At 42.8% G+C, this 19,539-nt stretch overlaps 1 protein-coding gene across 1 annotated transcript in view; it reads right to left on the bottom strand.

Annotated features, from left to right (window-relative positions):
- Positions 1-7,297: 7,297 nt before the first annotated feature.
- The window catches only part of FYB2 (FYN binding protein 2), a gene marked incomplete at both ends in the record, with an annotated part of 28,443 nt that continues 16,201 nt past the window's right edge, over positions 7,298-19,539 (bottom strand). Inside the window, 13 exons of the mRNA XM_080623245.1 lie at positions 7,298-7,335; positions 7,499-7,655; positions 7,955-8,039; positions 10,435-10,527; positions 11,104-11,164; positions 11,922-11,950; positions 13,188-13,271; positions 15,207-15,276; positions 15,580-15,623; positions 15,717-15,843; positions 17,548-17,701; positions 18,045-18,120; positions 18,992-19,023. Coding sequence (XP_080479371.1) covers positions 7,298-7,335; positions 7,499-7,655; positions 7,955-8,039; positions 10,435-10,527; positions 11,104-11,164; positions 11,922-11,950; positions 13,188-13,271; positions 15,207-15,276; positions 15,580-15,623; positions 15,717-15,843; positions 17,548-17,701; positions 18,045-18,120; positions 18,992-19,023 — 1,050 coding nt within the window. The remainder of the gene's footprint in view (positions 7,336-7,498; positions 7,656-7,954; positions 8,040-10,434; positions 10,528-11,103; positions 11,165-11,921; positions 11,951-13,187; positions 13,272-15,206; positions 15,277-15,579; positions 15,624-15,716; positions 15,844-17,547; positions 17,702-18,044; positions 18,121-18,991; positions 19,024-19,539) is intronic.

Genomic DNA, 19,539 nt, shown 5'->3' with positions numbered 1-19,539 from the left:
TTTGGATTACCTAGGTTTAATTTAACGGGCATCTGCTTGGCTTTGCTATGGTATTTGATTCCATTTACTTGATTTCAAAGAAAGATAATGGTCTCATCAGTCAAGGAGAAAATGCTTTATGAAAACTTGGCCAAAAATATCCGGGGACAAACACACACACGTTTATTTTCTTCTCTTTTCTGGGTTTTGTTTCAAGAAACAAAGCAAAGGGGAACTTTTGCTGGTCCCAGATATGTGGTCATTCAACTTAACTTAAAAAACTTTAATCCGTCTTTTTGATAGTTTCTTATGACCCATCGAGGGGTTTTGCCAGGTAGTTTTTTTTGTACAGTTGCACTTTAATTTATACTTTCTGCAAGTTTCTATGAGAAAGCAAGGAAGGGAATGACACATTAAGCCTTCTGTACTCAACGTTTTAGGTAATGAAGACAAATACGGGATATTTTTGCCATCTACTGGCAGTTCAATGGACATTTTCAGCTTGAAGTCCCTTTTTCTTTCCTTAAGAAACACAAAATTGCCTTACTTTTGTTACAGATTACACTTGGATTCTCACTAAACGTGACTTTACAGCTCCGATTCTTCCAGAAGCCGCACAAAGTAGAAAGCTTCTAAACAGTTTTGCTGTTCTTGTCTGCTAAATCCCAACACAGCAGTGGTTGGATTATAAACCCAGCAGCAGAACACTTTTGTTTTTAGAAGAAATACTGGAAATATTTGTAGTTCTCCTAGGTTTTGTAATGATCTTTTTATTATATGATCATTATTGAATAAATACTCTGGGGTGGAGGATGGCTTTGGTTCCTGTGCCTGGTGGCTATCAGATGCTGCATGTCTCCAGTGCTGTGGTGTGAGCAGGTCAGACCTGGTGAGGATGGAGAATCTAGACTCCTGCATGCAAAAAACACCCCACCCCAGAACCAAAGCTGAGCAGCACACCCAGGTCTTTAGCAGCTTTCAGATCAGTGCTGAGGCATGAGCAAACGTGGAGTAAGCAGCCCTAAATGGTTTTCGGTGCTGGAGATAAGCCCCTTTGGAAAAGAGCAGGAGAAGGCAGCTGAGCGGCCATAGGGACAGACATTCATTTCCATCCAGGAAACAGCTATGAGTGTCCATACCCCAGCTATAGAATGTATTTGAAATGTAAAAGTGTTTTTAAGTCATCACTCGCAACTGAGCATCTTGCCAAGTTGCTTGTCCTGGAAACATCTGTAGCCCGGTTGATAAGGGGCTGATGCAGATTATATTAGATATAATCTGCGGTTCAGAAGCATGTAGATGTACAGATGTCTTGCCTTAAAATGAGGCTTGTCCTCTGGGATTTCCTACCCAGCAGAACTAATAGTATTAAACAGCAGCAAATGCTCTTGGGAGGATATATTTGCTTCCTGGAGGTGGGTGGGATTTCTAGGGGGTAAAATAGGCCCTTGTGGCACTTGGCATCTTCTCAGACCCATGCAAACATAAACTCATATATGCATCTGCAAAACCAGTCCTGCCTAGAAGGCAAGACAAATGGCTCAGTTTTCCATAGGGAGAGACACAAAGAGAGATGAAGCAACTTTCCTGCTTGATGTCAGCAGAGGCAGTGGGGTGAGTAGGACTGATGGAAGTACCTCTTTGATGAACCCATTGATTGAACTGTCCATTACAGCCTTACCCAAATCCACGCTGCATATTGAAATATTCTGAGATGTTTCACTCTTTTTTTTCCTTTTAATATGGTACTCATTTTACCTTCGGATAAGCTGTTTTCTGGTTCCTAGCTGCAAAGAAGCTGCTGACCTCCAGTTATATTTTTGCAGAGGACAAGATTAACTTTTACACTGTTACACTGTGGTCAGGTTTGGTTTTTGAGTTAATGCTGGTACATGCATGTGCATCGGGAAAAGCAGGGAAGACATATCTGAATTACAGAAACTTGAATTACTCCAAGTGCAATTCTTCAAAAACCTCTGGAGAGCTGGGCTTTGCAAGCCACAAACTCACCCAAACTTCGCTTCAGCCCAAAGGGGAGAGAGACAAAACGCAAAGGATATAGAGTTCAGAATAGGTTCCAGCATTAACCTCCAGCTCTTGGGTGAGTTCATTCAGAAATAGCTTGTATTATATTTGTTGGAAAACATATATATATATGCATATATAATATGTACATATATATATCTATTTAAAAATGTGGTTAGCATCCCTGTCAGTGGCCTCTCAGTTTTATTTGCCCAGCAGCATAGGTGTGTGCCGTGGACGCCTGCCATCGCACACACTAATCTGAGCATGCTAGAGGACCTGGAGAAAAGGGATTGTATTTTTACACCCTCTTCTAGGTAAAGCCCATGAGTAGCTTAGCTGACCCCATCGGACCCAACACAGCCTTGTCAGGGAAAGGGAGGAGAGGAGCCATGAGCATCCTGCCCTTCCACACTCTCTGGCCAAAGCCCTGGTGCCAATGGGGTTTGGGGCACTATTATTTTCAGGAGTTAAAGCTGAGCAGGCAAAGGCAGAGGGATGTTTATTTCCTCTTAACGGGTCAGAAATGCATCTTCAGTGTGTGTCCAATTGAGCATTTCGTAAGGTGTGTACAAGCACAGGGGTATATATACAGGCAGTGTTGTAAAAAACTAAGCAAGTGGTTGGTATCTGTTGTGTATACATTTTTTTGTGTGACTATGATGCCATTCGTATTGGAATAGATGAAGTTTGAACAAAATAACCATTCTGTCTACTCCTGTTCATTTTACTGCTCTTTACCATCAGTCATCTTGTGTGCACCCAATAGAGAAGGAAGAGAGACCTATACGCAGGATGTGCTATCGTGCCTTCAACATACATTAGGACTGCTGGAAGTCGCAGCTTTATTTCACAAGGTGCACAGATTCCCCCATCTTATGCAGAATCCCACCGGTGAGACATGCTGGCCATGTTTCTGAATACTTGAAGTACCATTTGTTATGCAATTATTTGGCTTCACCCTTTTATTACCTGGGGGAAGAAGAATCGCACATCCATCCCTTTGGATGAGCCAAACAAATCCTTGTTCCAGCTCCTGCAGTATTTTACAGGAAAGTTTTAGGATCTGTTTTTATTTCAGGTATATACCTACTAGAGTCACTTTTCTGAAGATCTTGCTTTGGTATGGGCTTTCCATTTAGCGCTTTCCTTTGGCTTCCTTTTATATTCCTCTTCATCATTCATTTAGAAGAAAAGCAACAGCTTCCTGTAATTGTGAATTTCCAGCCTGCCTGTTGGACACAGAGGTACCTAACTCCCATGCCTGAGAGGTGAACTGGTTTTCAGAATTCCCACATTATACCTATTGATGAAGCACTGACTTCTGCAGATAGCAAACCTGGTATTACGTGTATTCAATGCACATATCTTTGCTCGTTTTGATCATCAGAATTAGGAGAACTGGACAGTAAATCAGAGCTCTAGTTGCAAAGTATGAGCATACTTTTGGTGTTAGAAAAGGTCTGTTTTCAACAAAAGCCTTGAAATTCCTGCTGAAGCTGCCTTATTTAAAGATCAGTTTATTTGTAAGACTCATCTCCTTATATTTCAAGTTTTGAAATAGTTTATTTATCCTCATCTCACAAAGCTGTGAAGTAGATACTGTAGACACGGTACTATTTATTCTTGTTGCCGAAAGCACGTTCATATGTTCTGTATCATGTTATATTCACGTGTTTTGTACCTCAATGCATTTGTGGGGTTTGTTTTTTCTTTCAGAGCACAAAGCAAAACTGAATCCCAGGATAACTGTAGTGTCCATGGCCCAGCATCTTTGGGCAGACAAACCTCAGCTCTAAGAGAGAGGTGAACCAGACTAGTCTATTGCAATTTTTGGTTTGTCCTATAAGGAGTATTTATGATTTATATTGTGTATTTATGGTTATTTTTTGGTTAAAATACTGAACTTTGAAAAGCTCTGAGTATAAGAATCCCTTCAAACATATCTTTAATGTGAAGCGCACAAAAAAACCTGAGTTCTACAAACACCCCATCCATCTTGGTATTTTCTATTTTGTCAGCTGATGGACTGGAGAAGGTTTTGGTTTCAAATGAATTGGTTTAGTACTTTCTGGGGGTGAGCTTTCGGATACAGAGCCTAGGTTCAGTTTTGTCCTTTGTGCAAGTAATTGTGCATTAGATAATCACAATGAAGCCTTTTACCTCCCATTTATGGCGTGGAAAGTGTTTTCGGTGTACTGCACTGCATGTGATTGATAGCTGTCTCCATGGTTGACATTTGCACTTTAATAAACTCGGAGATGAAAAGAGGCAAAAGCAACAAATCCTTAAAACTTACTTATTGTACAGCCCCTTTTTGGCTTGGCTGGTAGCTTCCCTCTGGAGGTGATGCTCCCGGCACATCCAAGCTGTGGGACCATGGATGCCCCCAGGGCTTGGGAGGGGCAAAGGGGCAGGAAAGGGAATTAAAATATGTATATGAATAACATAAACAGCTTCCCCAACCCAAAATACACACCAGGAGCCAGGCCCAAAGGTTTTCTACTGTATTAACGTGCATCCAGCAGAGCTGATGGACCTGTGCTGACTCCAATCTCGACTCCTTATGCAGAAGCATGGAGAGAAGCATTTTAAAGGTACTGTGCAAAAATAACCTTTCATTGCAGGAAAGTGTTTGGGGGAGAATTTTGGGACTTAGTTCCTATATACTTGTGATGCAGTGGGATGTAAATACAGTTAAAGCACTGGATTTCTAGTTAGTGTTCCTGTTCCATCCCTATCCACACTCTCCTTTTACGCCATTTGTGTGAGACAGAATTGGCTTCTAAGAAATTTCAGTTCTCCCTCAGATTTAGCAAGTCACAACTGTTATCATGGTGATTTCCATTTTGAGAAGAAACAGAGAGGAACAGGGTTTTCAATTCATATGAGAATTATTTTAAGTTCTGATGTGTTAAGGATGTACCAGCAAGGCTATAAAAGCAAAAAAGGAAGAGTTTAATTTCCTGGCCGGTATCTTATAATCTTAATATAGCCAGCCTGTGGTTTAATTGAGGAAATCTAAGTTGCTATATGTAAAGCAGTTTTGTATTGTCTTGAGTCATCCCATACCAAGCGCTTTCCTTCTGTGCATGCATTGGACTCTGTCCATGAAGGAAAACAGTTTTACATACATTGCAAAGCATCCTCACATCGTGTCAGCTGCCAGCGCTAGCGCAGAGGTTTGTGTTCTGCATCTAGTTGGGTTGCAACCCCACAAGGACTGTGCGTAATTGCAGCGGGAGCGGGGCCCGATCACGTATATCACAGGATATATGGGCAGGTTTCTCTCTAATTATTTAGAAAAGAAAATCTTAAGTAATTTCCTTAGGAGACAAAAAAGAACTTGCACATGTGGCCAGTACAAGATTTGCCTGTAGTGCTTACAGAGCGTGTGATTAATAGACTTCAAGAGTGGGATGGGGAGGAGGATGAGGAAGGAGTCAAGGAAGGGACGTGTTTTCTTCACAGGATCAATCCTAAACATGCCATGGAAAAAAGCATCCCCCCAGGTAAACAGTCTCCACAACTTCCATCATCAGTACAACTACCAGCAAAGGTGAAGGACACGGAGCACGTCCCAGCCTGCTCTGAAGCCAAACACGCACTTCAGCTCCCCGAACTCTCCATCTCCTCTAGAGAAGTCTAAATATTTGGGCTGGCAAGGCTGCAAAGCTGCGCATGCTTACAGGGGCTTGCTTTATTTATTTTCTTATTGCAAGGATGGATGCAGGCCAATGCACTTAATAGTAACCACATGGTAAAATAAATAAGAATGCCTGTATAGACTTAAAAGTAAATGTTCAGTATTTGCTCTGGGGTTTTTTTCTGATGTCTTCTATGCCAGCTTTGAAATGGCCGTATGGCAAACAGCGCTTTTATTTTGCTGTGTTTTCTTAAGCCTGGAACATTTAATAATTTCTAATTAAACCAGCTACATTTTTAGGATATTTATGAGCAAACTGATACGGGCTCTTACAATGTGCTGGGGAGGGGCAAAAGCCGTACACTAAAGTCATGTTTAAGGGGGTTTTTCTTCCAAAGTCATGTAAAAACCCCTATCGACGTTCTTCTGCTTTAGAGAAGGTACCCACTGGATACACTGAGGAGAAGCCATTAGCAATTTATATTTCTCTTCCTACATTTAGGAGCGTTTTACTTTAAATAAGCAACATCCTCCAGCCCCACAGCAGAGAAGAACCCGAACACAGGGGCAACTGTTGGGTAACTGCCTGCTGCTGTGAGGCAGTGGGAGCCAGAAGTCAGCCTTTACATATCTGGGATGCCAAAGTTAGCTTACAAAAATAAAGTAAATTTGGACTGAATGCTTTATTTACTCTTTTTTCATGTTTTTTGGAGAGAAATGAGTCAAGTTTTCTCCATTCTGTATATTTAACACAGCAGGAGTGGTGTGGTACATACTTCTTGTCCCAATACTTTTGTCAAGACCGAAGCCGGTTCGAGTTTATATGGTTGGTTTGTTAAAGAGCAAATCTTTGGGGAATTCTTGCAATTCTAGCACCTAAACCAGAGAGTAACAAGATGGAGCAACTAAACTGCAAATGTAGGAATGTTACGGCTATTTCAGAGCTGACCAACAAGGTACTCCAAAAAGTGGGAACTACTGAAAATAACTAACGTTGAGATAATCAGTGAAGACGTGCTCTAAATAACAGACAAAAAAGGAAAACCCCTTGCACATTAAGCAGTGTAAAGGTGCAAAAAAATAAAGCTTTATTTACATGTGCATCATCATTCCACAGTTGATCAATGTGGGATCTCATGGACACAGGAAGCACAAAGAGCCCTTCAGGGATGCTCCCGGGAGAGAGCTCTCAGTTAGCAGTATCTGTCTCAAGAAAAAAGAAAGTTTCACAGCAATGGGCACCTGGGCAATACAGGAGGTTCATTTGTACCAATTATGCATGAGCATGCAAGGAAATGATACTGCAGCAGGGAATTTAAGGGTGTGTTTTGGCAAGGCAGTGCACACCGAGTGGCCCATGTTTGCAGCAGATGTGGATTAATATGGCATATCTGAAGGCAAGTCAAGAATCTCCAATTTAAAAGAGTCATGACTGGATGGGGGTTTTTTTAGCTGAAGTTGGACTGGAAACCTGTGTAACAGCAGAACAGCAGCCTAAAACTGGAACTACTTCTTTAATATTTAATACTGGCTGTTTACATTAACCTTCCCCTGCCTTCAGAAGTTTTAAGTACATTTCTCCAGCTCTCAGATATCTATACACAGGAAGGAGAAGAAAATATGCATCATAATAAATAAAATCTGAGTTTACCTGAAGTTCAAGTGGTCCACTAGAACATACCCGTCTAAGAGAGGGGGGGAAAGAGAAGTAAATTAGTAAACTCCTGAGCAAATAAAGTCACAGTGGCTAAGCACGAAGACTGTACTGTTGCTTGTGAAGCTGATTTGCCCCTCAAACCAGGACTGCAGTGACCACCCATGTCAGAGGCTCACATCTTAAGAACTTACATCTGCCCTCCGAGTTGCGACAAATCACTGCATTGCCCTCCGTGACATCGATAATGTCCAGCTGTTCTCCAGCTGTGACCGGGAGATCAACTCTTCTCTGACTGGGGACTGAGCACTCGGCAGTGGCTGTGCTGATGACATTGATCTCCTTATCATACTGCAGAAAAGAAATACAACCACAAGTTATTATACACTCAGTGCAATGTCTTTAAGGGCAGTGGAGAGGGATGGAGAGAAGAGTTTCCAGGACGAGTTGTGAGGCTTTGGGGCTGAAGAGGGGGAGAAAACCCCAGCAACGTTCTTGATGAAGATCCCAGATTAGAGGAGAAGGTGACCAGTCAGTGGGACATCTCTCCCAGCATAGCTGAGGACCAGCTTTCCACCATGCATCTTTTAAGCATGAGATGTAGCTGCTTTCCTCCTCTGACACAATTATTTCTGTAAAAGGACACATACCATAAATGTTTCTCTAAAAGACTTCTCTTCTTTTCCCATCTTCTTGGTTTTTTCTGCACTGCTTTTCTTGACTTTGAAGATATTTCTGCATCAAGAGAAACACACGCACACACTGTTCAGCTCCATCTAAATAACCACTGGCACACTGGGAAATGAAATCCAGAGCCCAACAACTCCAGCCGTGTCTGCAACGAACTCTTGGAAGAGCAAAGCACACCATTCACATTGCTATTTTTCAGGAGAGGATGAACACACCACTCGAATCTGCTGGTGAGCAGAACTTGAGCCATTTTGTATCTCCATTAGGAATAACTGTTTGCTCTGTAAGCAGCGTGGGAACAAACAAACTATCAAGTGTTTCAAATCAAACGTATTTTTATAGAAGTCAACAATTCACTTTTCCCCCAGCAGTTTGTCTCCTTCTGGTTTTATTTATATCCCACCATAAAGAGTCCCCAGATAACTCTCATCCTGAGTCATTTATGGAAGCGGGGTTTGATACAGCTCTCCAGATTTGTGTTGCTTTTTTAGCACATGGAGGAGAAAGTCACCCAAGCAGACATTTATATGGCATTGTAAAGTGAAAAACAAGCTCTTATAACCTGCTTAAAGGGAACAATTGCCATTCATGCTAAGGCATTCCCTGGCCATGGAGGTGCTGCTCTTTCTGGTTTGTACGTGAACTTCCAGCTATGGCATTCATTTTAAAACTACGACAGAAAAAAACCTCAAAGAACCAAACGAAAACCATCAACTTACAACGAGTTAATCACCTTTGGGTAGCCTTCATGCACTTGAAATGAAGAGGAGGGGAAACAAGAGCTGAAATTAGGAACTTTTAGGGTGTGAAGAGATTTCTCCATGGCAGGCTCAGCCTGCAGGACCTGCCATCTTTGAGGAATGGAGGAAAATGCATTGACTTCCTGATAGTCTGTAAAATCATACACATGACTTTGCACAACAAAAGTGGTGTTTGTACCCCATGGAGGAGCTCTGTGGTAAGAACCTGGGAAATAGAGCTCTGACTTGCATTTGTTTGAAGTCCCAGGTATTGGGTCATGAAAAATCTCATTGCAAATATGAAAAAGGTCATTGCAAATACACATTTTTCTGATTTAAAAGGCAAATGAAAACTCCAACTTCCATGCACATTTTTTTTTCAGCACTGGTAAGAAAAGGTTGTATTTTTGCTTTTATGCACAAATGCCACAGCAACAGCTTATAAACAGCCATAAACCCAACTGGAAAAAGAAGACCCAAGAAATCACTACTTTAAAATAAGGGCAAGAGGAATGCACAGGCTCTTATTATGCTGTGTACAGGGCTTCTAAACACAGTGAACTTGCCAAAATAGGAATAGCTGATCATCGGAGCAATCCCAGGCACAGCTACAGGTTGGGCACAGAAGAGATTCAGAGCAGCCCTGCAGAGAAGGACTTGGGGGTGTTGGTCGATGAGAAAATGAACATGAGCCGGCTTCAGTGTGCACTCACAGCCCAGAAAGCAACCGTATCCTGGGCTGCATCAAGAGGAGCGTGATCAGCAGGTCGGAGGAGGTGATCCTGCCCCTCTACTCTGCTCTCGGGAGACCTCACTTGGAGCATTGTGTGCAGTTCTGGTGTCCTCAACATAACAAGGACATGGAACTGTTGGAACAAGTCCAGAGGAGGCCACGAGGATGATCAGGGGACTGGAGCACCTCCTGTATGGAGACAGGCTGAGAAAGTTGGGGCTGTTCAGCCTGGAGAAGAGAAGGCTGCGTGGAGACCTCATAGCAGCCTTCCAGTATCTGAAGGGGGCCTACAAGGATGCTGGGGATGGACTCTTCATTAGGGACTGTAGTGACAGGACAAGGGGTAATGGGTTCAAACTGAAACAGGGGAAGTTTAGATTGGATCTAAGGAAGAAATTCTTTACTGAGAGGGTGCTGAGGCACTGGAATGGGTTGCCCAGGGAGGTTGTGAATGCTCCATCCTTGGTGGTGTTCAAGGCCAGGTTGGATGAGGCCTTGGGTGACATGGTTTAGTGTGAGGTGTCCCTGCCCATGGGAGGGGGGTTGGAACTGAATGATCTTAAGGTCCTTTCCAACCCTAACTATTCTATGATTCTATGGTTCTATGGAGATCAAATACTTAAGGCACAATTAAAGAAGCAATGGGACAGAGCATGGCAGAAAAGCAGATGAATATATAGCAAGTAACACCTTTTTGTTTCAGCTAAGTGGAAGACATGACAGAACTTCAGGATGAGACCCCCAGGGTATCCCCCACTTGCAGACAGCTCAGATCATAGAGTTTGTTTTGCCCTCAAGACGCTGTCTGCAAAGTCTCTTGAAAGCTGGATTCAAAGGGAAAGGACCCTGGAGCAGCAGCCAACACAAAATGTCTGTGCAGTCAGGGGCATCCCACTCCTGCAGCCAGCTCAAGAGACAGAGGTACAGAGTGAGACAATGTGGGAAAACACAGAATAGAAATCAAGACCTTTCCACATCGCCGCTGCTTTTCCTTTGGTCCTTATCCTCCTTCGCCATCAGAAATTTTGGCACCCAGGGTTTGTACTTGTCATCCTTCTCTCTGGGAAAAGGGGAAAGAGCCACAGAGAAATTCAAGTTTTTTCCCAGCAGACCACGTCCCCCCTTTCCAAACCCATGTACCTACAAAGTCATGATTTTTCTCTCTGTCTCCCCTACCATGACCACCACTGAAACGCAAACACTTGCTGTGATTTATACCAGCACGCACTGCTGCCACAATCATCTGGCAGCAAGACACGAAGACATGCTGTTCCTATTAAAAGTAATTTTTCTGACAAGGAACTTGCCAGGACAGGGCTTATTATGAGGTCTGGGAGCTGGAGTTTTCCTTCCTTAGCAAAACTACCTGAATTTTCACATGTTTCAGGGAGCAGCTCTCTCTTTTTCACATCTCTGGCACTGAGTAGGTAACACTGAAGAAACATTCTGTGGGATGCTAATTGCCAAATCAAACACACATGGAGAGGGCACTTGGAATTTCTCCAGAGGACTGAGTTCCAACCAGCTCATGACCCTCAGTGGCTTGCAGTACCACAGGCTCCCCAGGGCACAGGTTTGTGCCAAAATGAACATCTTCTTGCCCAAGACCAGCCTCAGGAGCGGGCAGCATCCTCACCTTGTCCCTCTCTGCCCCACCTCGACATCATCGTACACCATGTCCTCCTGGGAAACAGCCCCTGTCAACCAAAATGAAGCAAAGAAAGCTAATGTTAGATGTCATCCTGAGCCAAGTACTCAAAGCCATGTATTGCAGAGGAAAATTGAGCTGCAGCTAGCTGCTCAAACCCAAAGGGGCTAAAGCAAAGCAAAAGGAAGATCCTCAGGGCTCCAAAACCTGAGGGCTCCAAAACTTATGCTGGAGCAAAACTCCAGCATAAGGCAGGATGCTTAGGTTTGTTAGTTGTCTCTATGGACAATTTGCTAGATGGGTTTGGCCATCCAGATCCAACAGGAGCAGCAGCTTCACCCTGCAGTCAGCCCAGGCAGGGTTTCCCTCCTGAGCAGCTTCTTGAGCTTGATTAGTGGGACAGGTTTTGTGTCCACTCCCATTTACACGGGCATGAACTTGACCCTCCACCAGGCAGCAATAAGTAGTTTTACAGGGAGCTGCTGGAGTACCGCTGGCTGTTAAACGCCACCACCAGCCTAGAAGCAGTGGCTCAGCATGGACCAATTCACACATTGCTTTCCTAAGTATACTCATATCTACAGGAGGAACACTTTTCTTCCACAAGAAAACACCCAAAAAATGAGCAAAAAAGCCCACTCTCAAGCGAAGCACAAATCCCTATCCAGTCTTCAACATTAACACTGCCATGTTACATGATTTTCAGAGAGACACGATGCATTAAGGTTGATTTTCCATTGTGCAATACATTTGCCTCTTCGAACACAAGCACAAGTCCCCAGGAGTCAGATACATATGTTGCTTACCTAAATTCGGTACCGAAATGGAAAACAACCTGTGGATAGAAAGAGGCTTTTAGAAACGAGTCTGCACATCACCATCACCCAGAAGTCATGAGCACCAGCTCTCTGCTGAAGATGCATTTGCTAGAAATACATCCTTTGCTAAGCAAGCAGCAACTCCATCCTTTGTGTTCATCAAGCAGAACAATCCAAATCAGCAAAAGGAACCTCCTTCCCACCCCTGCACCCCTTTCCAACAGCTGGTAGCTGCAGTCAGTAGTAATTCCCACCTTGTAGTCTGCCAATATCATGGGTTGCCCAGGAATTTAAATGTGGCAATAACTGTAGATAACTAAGATGCTTACTGGAGCTTTAAGGGTTCTTTGTGACATGAAACCTGGTGGCTCTTTCCCCAGAAATATATGCAGCAGTAATGAAGGAAAGAGCCACTGACATGGCAGAGCATCTAGTGTGAAAAGGATTTTAAGCAAAACAAACCTTCCTCCTATAAAAGAGGAAAGGATTAATCCAGAATTCCCAAAGAAATTAGAGAAAGTAGCATTTTCCTGGACTTGAGGCACTGCGCACAAGATGAAGCACATGTTGGCAGCAGTGAAGGATGGGTTCTGCAGGCAGCCACTCTGCACTGGAGGAAAAGGCAGTTTCCATGGAACCTTTACCAGGGTTTTGAACATTAGAGTACCCACAAGGGCACTATAGGAAATTATACAATATCCTCTATCCTTACTTTTTAGACTAAAGACTCACTAATAAATCTCTTCAGCAGTTGCTGTTGCCAGCTTGAGAGTAATTGGTGCTTGAAATAAAAAACCTCAACCCTTAAGAGCTACATAAGCAAGACTTTGACTAATCCTGGCCCACAGATCCAGGCAGCAGGTACCACATTTCTGTGTTCCCTTGTGTATTTGCATCATGTTGAGGTATCAGAAAGGTACCAAAGGCAGCAGAAAGCCTATGAAAGCTTGGACACTACTGTAGGGCCAGCTCCTGTAGATTCCTGATGCCAGAGACTTTGGAGAAGCTGCTCAGATGGGCCATTGGCCAACAGAGAATCATGGAATCATAGATTGGTTAGGGTTGGAAGGGACCTTAAAGATCATCTAGTTCCATCTGCCATTGCAGCTCCTATTGAGTAGACAGAAGCACTTTGGGCATAACTTTCTCAATAAAGCTGTATTCCTTACTCCTAGACCTCCTCCTCTTGAATGATTGCAAATACAAATGCTCGGGTTTGGAGGGGAAGGGGTTGGACAACCAGCATTTTCTTACTTTAAGTTTTCCTTGAACCTGGTTTTCTTCAGCTTCAACTTTTCTATCTTAAACAAGTTTCCAAATCTCTTTTGGTTTTTTGTTCAGTCCAAAAGAGAAACAGATTTCAAATTAAAGAGGCACCAAGTGCTGAAGTGAGAGTTGCAATACTTGCTGCTCCAGAGATCTTGAAGCAGATAAAGGCAGGTCAGCAGACCTTAGACCTTGGCTCAGCATTAGGTTTTAAACCTTAATGGCATCATACGAATGAATGATGGATTGAGTGGGATGGGCACCAACACAGCAAAAGATGCTTAATTATAAAATCCAAGCTCAAACCTTTGCTTAGATTTAAACTTTGCAATTGAAGTTGTCAATCTCTAACTGAACAACTACAGAATGGTCCAGGTTTATTTGGAGTAAAAATTCCTGACAAAAGGGACAAAAACTCCCCAGAAGCAGGCAGTGACCATTAAAGGAGCACATCAGGACCATTTACCTGTCTCTGCCACCCTTCATCACACATTTCTGTTACGTACGCTCTTGAGAAGGACTTTCCACTACACACACTTCTCTTTGTAGCTTACAGGGGGTTGCACAGCTACAACACAGCAATTTCCTAATGAAGTATCTGCGACCAACCAAGATCCTCACATGGGGGACATTACCCATGTGCAAGTACTATTAAAAATATTTGACGTGTATCAGCACACCTAATCTTGCATGTGGGATCAATAGAGAGATTTCAGAAAGACTGGTTTGGGGATCGAGACATTGACCTCTGAACCCTGTGAATTTGGCCCAACCCTAGCTTTGTCATGAAATTCTCTTGCAAACTCAGCAAGACGCACTGCTCCTCTGTGAATTAGCAATGGAGTTTAATTTCTGCTGCTGTTCAGCACCCATGTGCATAAAGGTGTAGAAGAGGTGTGGGTACGCTTCCTGATAGGTGGAAGGCATACATGGTTGGTTAGGAAGCCAGATGTGGATGCCAGCACACTACTTACTCCCTGTCCAGAGAAGCTTGTGCACCTCCAACACATAAAGCCATGGACAATTTGCCTTCTAATAACTGCCCAGTCACCTCCAGGGTTTTAGGTTTCTCAACCCTTCTTCCCCTCTCTGACACACACAGGCTCTGCATCCACACCGAAATTAGACTTGAATCCAGATGCAAGCCAGTACGAGCCTCACATCCGTTAAGGGAAAAGCAGATGTACAGCAACACCTTATTATTCCTCCCACACCGCTCCTTAGAAGAGAGCCACCAGCTGCATTCGAAGCAATTGTGCGCAGCATCCCCAGCCCATATGCTGTTCCCAAAGGCAGTCTCTATTTCTTACAAAGGGATGCAGGAAATCTTTTACTGCAGGAGGGTAAGGAACCACACAAAGCTAATAAGTGAAAACACAATGAACTTCACATTTCACCTCTTAATCCATTTGGGAAACTCAGGCAACCTATAAATCTGAGGCTGCAAACCTCATTGCTTTTATAACACACCCTGTGGAAGCAAATATCTTGAGAAGCCGAATAAAAAAGAGCAGGTTGCAAGTTAGTTACAGCATGTCAGCTTGGGCTCCTTTCAGCTTTCCAACCTTCACTGAACTGAAGTGTGAGCATTTTGTCCCTTTTTATGGGGACAATGTCCCCATTTGTCCCTTGACACACAAAAAAGATGCCCATTTCTCGGCTATAGCTGAGCAAAACTTTTGATCAAGAGATAGCTAGCAATACTGTCCTGTGTGTTTTATGCAAGGAGAGTTCTGTAATGGAAGTACTTCCAGTGGATGGAGAGTGCTACAAGTTCTAGGAAAAAGGCCTCACTGCTTAGGGATTTCACTTTGGTAACTATTTTTCACTCCCTGTAAGTGTCAGCCAAAGGGGAAAGAGGGAGGAATAGGAAGAAGAAACCCACCCATACAACAACCCTTCTGCAGATGCATTAGGGAAAAAAAGGCTTCCAGCCAGTACTTGGCATGAGAGACCAAGGAAGCATGGTCAGTATTTCAAAACACAGACTAAGAAATTGCAACTTACTCCACTTTTGCTGGATTATCACTCCCAATCTCAACATCTTCATATGTTTCTTCATAGCTGTTTCCTGAAACTTAAACCCAAGGCATGCCATTATCAGAAACCATGTTCAGCAGCGATGAGGTGAGGCTCACTGGACAAATTGCACCCAGGCTGTAATATTTTACTTTTACAGATGCTTCAAGGTTGCTCAAATTAATTCCATGCAAGACACGTTTATTGCTCCCCACTGGTTTTAATGGGAATTTAGAGCAACCAGGCCAAAAGGAGACGCTGTAGATGTTGAAAGTTAAATGAAACTATTCACATAATCTCCCAGGGACCAGCCCAAATTAAAAGCAGCTCCTGTTTGAGCTTCCCCACGTGCTGCACTTACCGCTGGCTGAAGTGAATGGACGTGAGGCATCTGACCCATGGCTGCTAGAAGACAGAAATATCACATAGGGATTTGCTACAGCTTAGCTTTTAAAAGCCATCCAATAGCCATTGCAAAGAGCCCAAGTCCATACTCACAGTCTATCTTGCATTTCTTCAACATCATCATATATATCCTCTGGTGCCTGCAGAGACTGCCAAGTGTTTTGGTCCATTGCTGTTCTTTCTACCCCTGGCTCTGGAGCACCAACAGACACGTAACGCACTGGAAATGGGAAAGCAGCTTTGCTTTAGAGGCTTTTCTGAGGAACTTGTCACAGGGCAAGGACAGCTGTTGAGGGTAACAGTTGTTATGACAAGAAGTAAGAGCCTACAGACATACTTTCCATTTCAGGAGGCCAGGAAAGTCTCTGCTCTGAGCCACTTTGAGACAGAAAAGTGAAGAATTTTAAAAGATTTGAAGTTTTAAGCATTTAGCTTTAAAATATTTTGAAGTTTTAAAATACTTTAGTAAAAACTAAAATGCCCATCAATATTCTCAATTGTGGCAGCTTTGACCCAAGTCCTCCTCACCAGAAAACATTCCAAGAGACTGTTCATGGACGTTCAGAGAAGTGATTTAAGGGAGAGCTTAGCATGGTTGGTGGAGATGCTGACATCCAAATAACAGGCCAGTCCATTGGGAATACACCTATAGATCAACCTCCCAGAAATGAAACAAGGAGGAAGAGTCTCCCAGAGATGTATTTCACCAAGAGCTGGAGCAAGCACGAGAGTTGCACTTCATTGAGCTTAGAAAAAAGACAATTTCTAGAGGACTTTGTTAAGTGGAAATATTAAATCCTTAAAACTGATTTAAGGGAGTTGAATGTAGATGAAATACAGAAATACAGCCACACAAATAGAAGCAAATAGTGTTTGTAATGAACATGGGTGTATGCAGTAGGTCTCACCAGAAACAATGCACCACCACAATATGATGTAGTTAATGACCGAAGTTTCTGCAAAGCATTCAAACCCTATGAAGAAGAAAAGGATGGGGTGGGGAACCAAACAATTCCCTAATGAAGCAATAGCAGGAGGCTGTGCATGAGTACTTCTAAAACAAATTCCCAACAGAAATTGCCTCCAGCTGTCCAAAAGTCAAGCAGATTTCATACAAAACCAGACACCAACCATAACAGAAAATTGCTATGAAGTGATTTAAAGTAATAATAATAGTAATAATAAAACAGCACCTGAGGACCACACCACCACCAACAGCCACAGTCAATTTACACGTTCTCCTTCATACTCCTGCTCTGTCCGCAGGGCCCAACAGAGCTACTTTTCCCTCTTTCATCTTTGAAATGCTGCCATACCATACTAATGGCTTGCAGAGCAGGAGTAAGCCCATGCACATTTAAACCTGAAGTTGCAAAATAGCATTGACAGAGGAAACATGACTGGGTTTAATTGTGCAACTACGGTGCGTATCAGCAGCTCCAGATGCTATCTTAGAGCATTGTGAAAGGAGCCCAAAGAAAAGGCTCACAGGAACTACTAAGAAGATGGAGCAAGGAGCCATCATCCATCTCCATAAGGGACAGGGCAAGACTTCAGGCTCTCATCCTGCTCATGTGTGTTTCTATCACAAGCCTTAGCCAAACCCTTTTCTAAGACTTAATAAATTATAAGCAGCAGACGAGATGGATTTCAGCTCTCTTGGATAAGGGCAATCTGCTAGAAAAACAAACACCTCAGTTTGAGTTACGCAGATGGTTAACCAACTTAGGAACCTATTTGCAAAGCCAAAATAAATGATTCAGACCAGAATACAAATGCACATGCAACCTTTTGCCCTGGTTTAACTAAATTGGTTCAAGAGTTGCATCCAAATTTAACATTATTTCCCATATGGAAGAGACATTTGGGCAACAGATGGGACCAAGGATTGAGGAAACACTCAAGAGCACAATGAGATACTCACAGAGCTCTGCTCTGTCTTTTGCCAGCCCTTGTGTGGTAGGATGCTTTGCAGTCTGGGTGCTGGTCACATCCTCCTTCACTTGCAGAACCTTCATCCCACTTCCACCATCTTCCTTGGTTTGGTTAGTGGGAGATACATATTCATTTCCACCTGTCTGAGATCAGACATTTGGTTTGGTCAATACGGTCTTTAGAAACAGCTTTCCAGTAGAAATGAATATAACTTACATATGCATATCTGTAAGAATATAAGTTATCTTTGGACTTAAAACAGTTCCACACTTTTCCATCACGAATTTCTGGTAGACACAAATGCTGTTTGGCAGCACTACCTGTCTCTTAGACAGTAGCAGTTGAGCAATGAGCAGGCAAAAGAGAAGGCAGAAAACCCCAGGTGATTATGGACTCAAATTCCAACTGTTTTCCAAAGAAAGGAAGGATAAAAGGAGAAGAGATATCCCACAGTAATTATTAAAAGTAATCTCAAGGATACAATACCTTGAAAATTTTCTTTGCTTCCTGTTCCTCTCTTTCAAAACTTGCTTTTACTTCTTTTTCATCCTCTAGTGTAGCTCTTCCAGGACTGAAAGTTTGAGAAATGAGAGATATCTCAGAACAGAGACACTTTAGTAAAGTCACAGACAAACTGATTGCTTTATGCATGTGCTCAAATAAGCAGCTCATTTTTCCTTTGAATGAGGTAGATTACAAGAAGACTGTCTGTACTAAAAGTAAGGACAAATCCAAGTCTAAAGGTTGCTGGTTACCTGGAATAATAGCAGTCACTTTTGGAAAAGAGACAAACTAAGGTGATTGGTTTCTAATAGCAGGAACGGACAAGCTAGATCTATTTGCCAGTGGTGGTACCTGGCTCATGAGCTGTGCTTCTCACCATACTATATTGTGGCTTAGGGAAGAAACAGCAACAGGAGACAGACCTTGATTCCTTTTTTCCAGCATCACAACATTTCCCACTGAAGGGACCCTGTTTTATCATGATTCTCCAATCCCCATTGAAAAACCAGCCTTCAGCCAGTGGCAGTAATTATACAGTGCAAGGAGTCTGAAACGTGACATTTATAGGGTGAAATTCAGTGTAGACCTTGACTTACTACACAGCTTTGGACCTGGAACCACATGTCCCAGTTTGAGAGCCTCATACCTCTCCCTTCTTATACTGAAAGAGTTCAGGTTTCAGTAGGAAAAGATAATGTATTTCCTTGTGTGCCGGAGGAGAGAAGAAAATCTCCCTTCCAGATACGATTTAGAATGAAAATAATCCTGGAAACCATGAGTGCTGACATAGAAGAACATCACTGTCTACATTGTCTTGGTCACAAAATGTATGATATTTCTTAGTATTTACGGAGAGTTACAGTATTCTAATCCTAACCTGAGTTAGTTGTGGGTTTAGAGGAGGCTTGAGAGAAAGGAAAGGAAATTACCTGGATTTGGCAAAGAGAAAAGCCTTCTGTTTCTGGAATAAAGAAGAGGAAAACCTTCAGTCACTGTGCTTTTCTCAACAGTCAAGCTTTTATACAAGGCCTCAGCTGTCATCTAGTATTTAGAGAAATATTTCTTTAGAAAGCCCAGAAGCATTTTACGTTTGGAATAGTCATCAAACAAGGATATTTCCTCTACTTTGCAGGACAGGAGATACACATATTGACAAACTATATAAGGATAATATAACAGTGCAAGCTACCAGTCAGAATGAAAGCAATTACACGTTGGAGACCTTACAGAAGAGGAGGACTTATTATTAATTAAAGATTTTCCAACCTACCATAAAATAAGACTACAGCCAAGCCAGAGAACCTCTCTGCAAATCCTGCACAGAGAAGTGCATTTGGAAACCTGTGCTATTTCCTGGACAATGATTGCTTTGCAAGTCAGGGCTTGAAAGTGGAATTTGGCGTTTCCCAAAGAGTAGTTTCCCCTCTTACCAAAGCCAGAACTGATACCCAGTACGTGATCATCTCCTGACATGAGG

The sequence above is a fragment of the Psittacula echo genome (assembly GCF_963264785.1).
Source record: "Psittacula echo genome assembly, chromosome: 7".
Classification (NCBI taxonomy): domain Eukaryota; kingdom Metazoa; phylum Chordata; class Aves; order Psittaciformes; family Psittacidae; genus Psittacula; species Psittacula echo.
The sequence above is the reverse complement of the archived record's forward strand: the minus strand, read 5'-3'. Positions and strand labels throughout refer to the sequence as shown.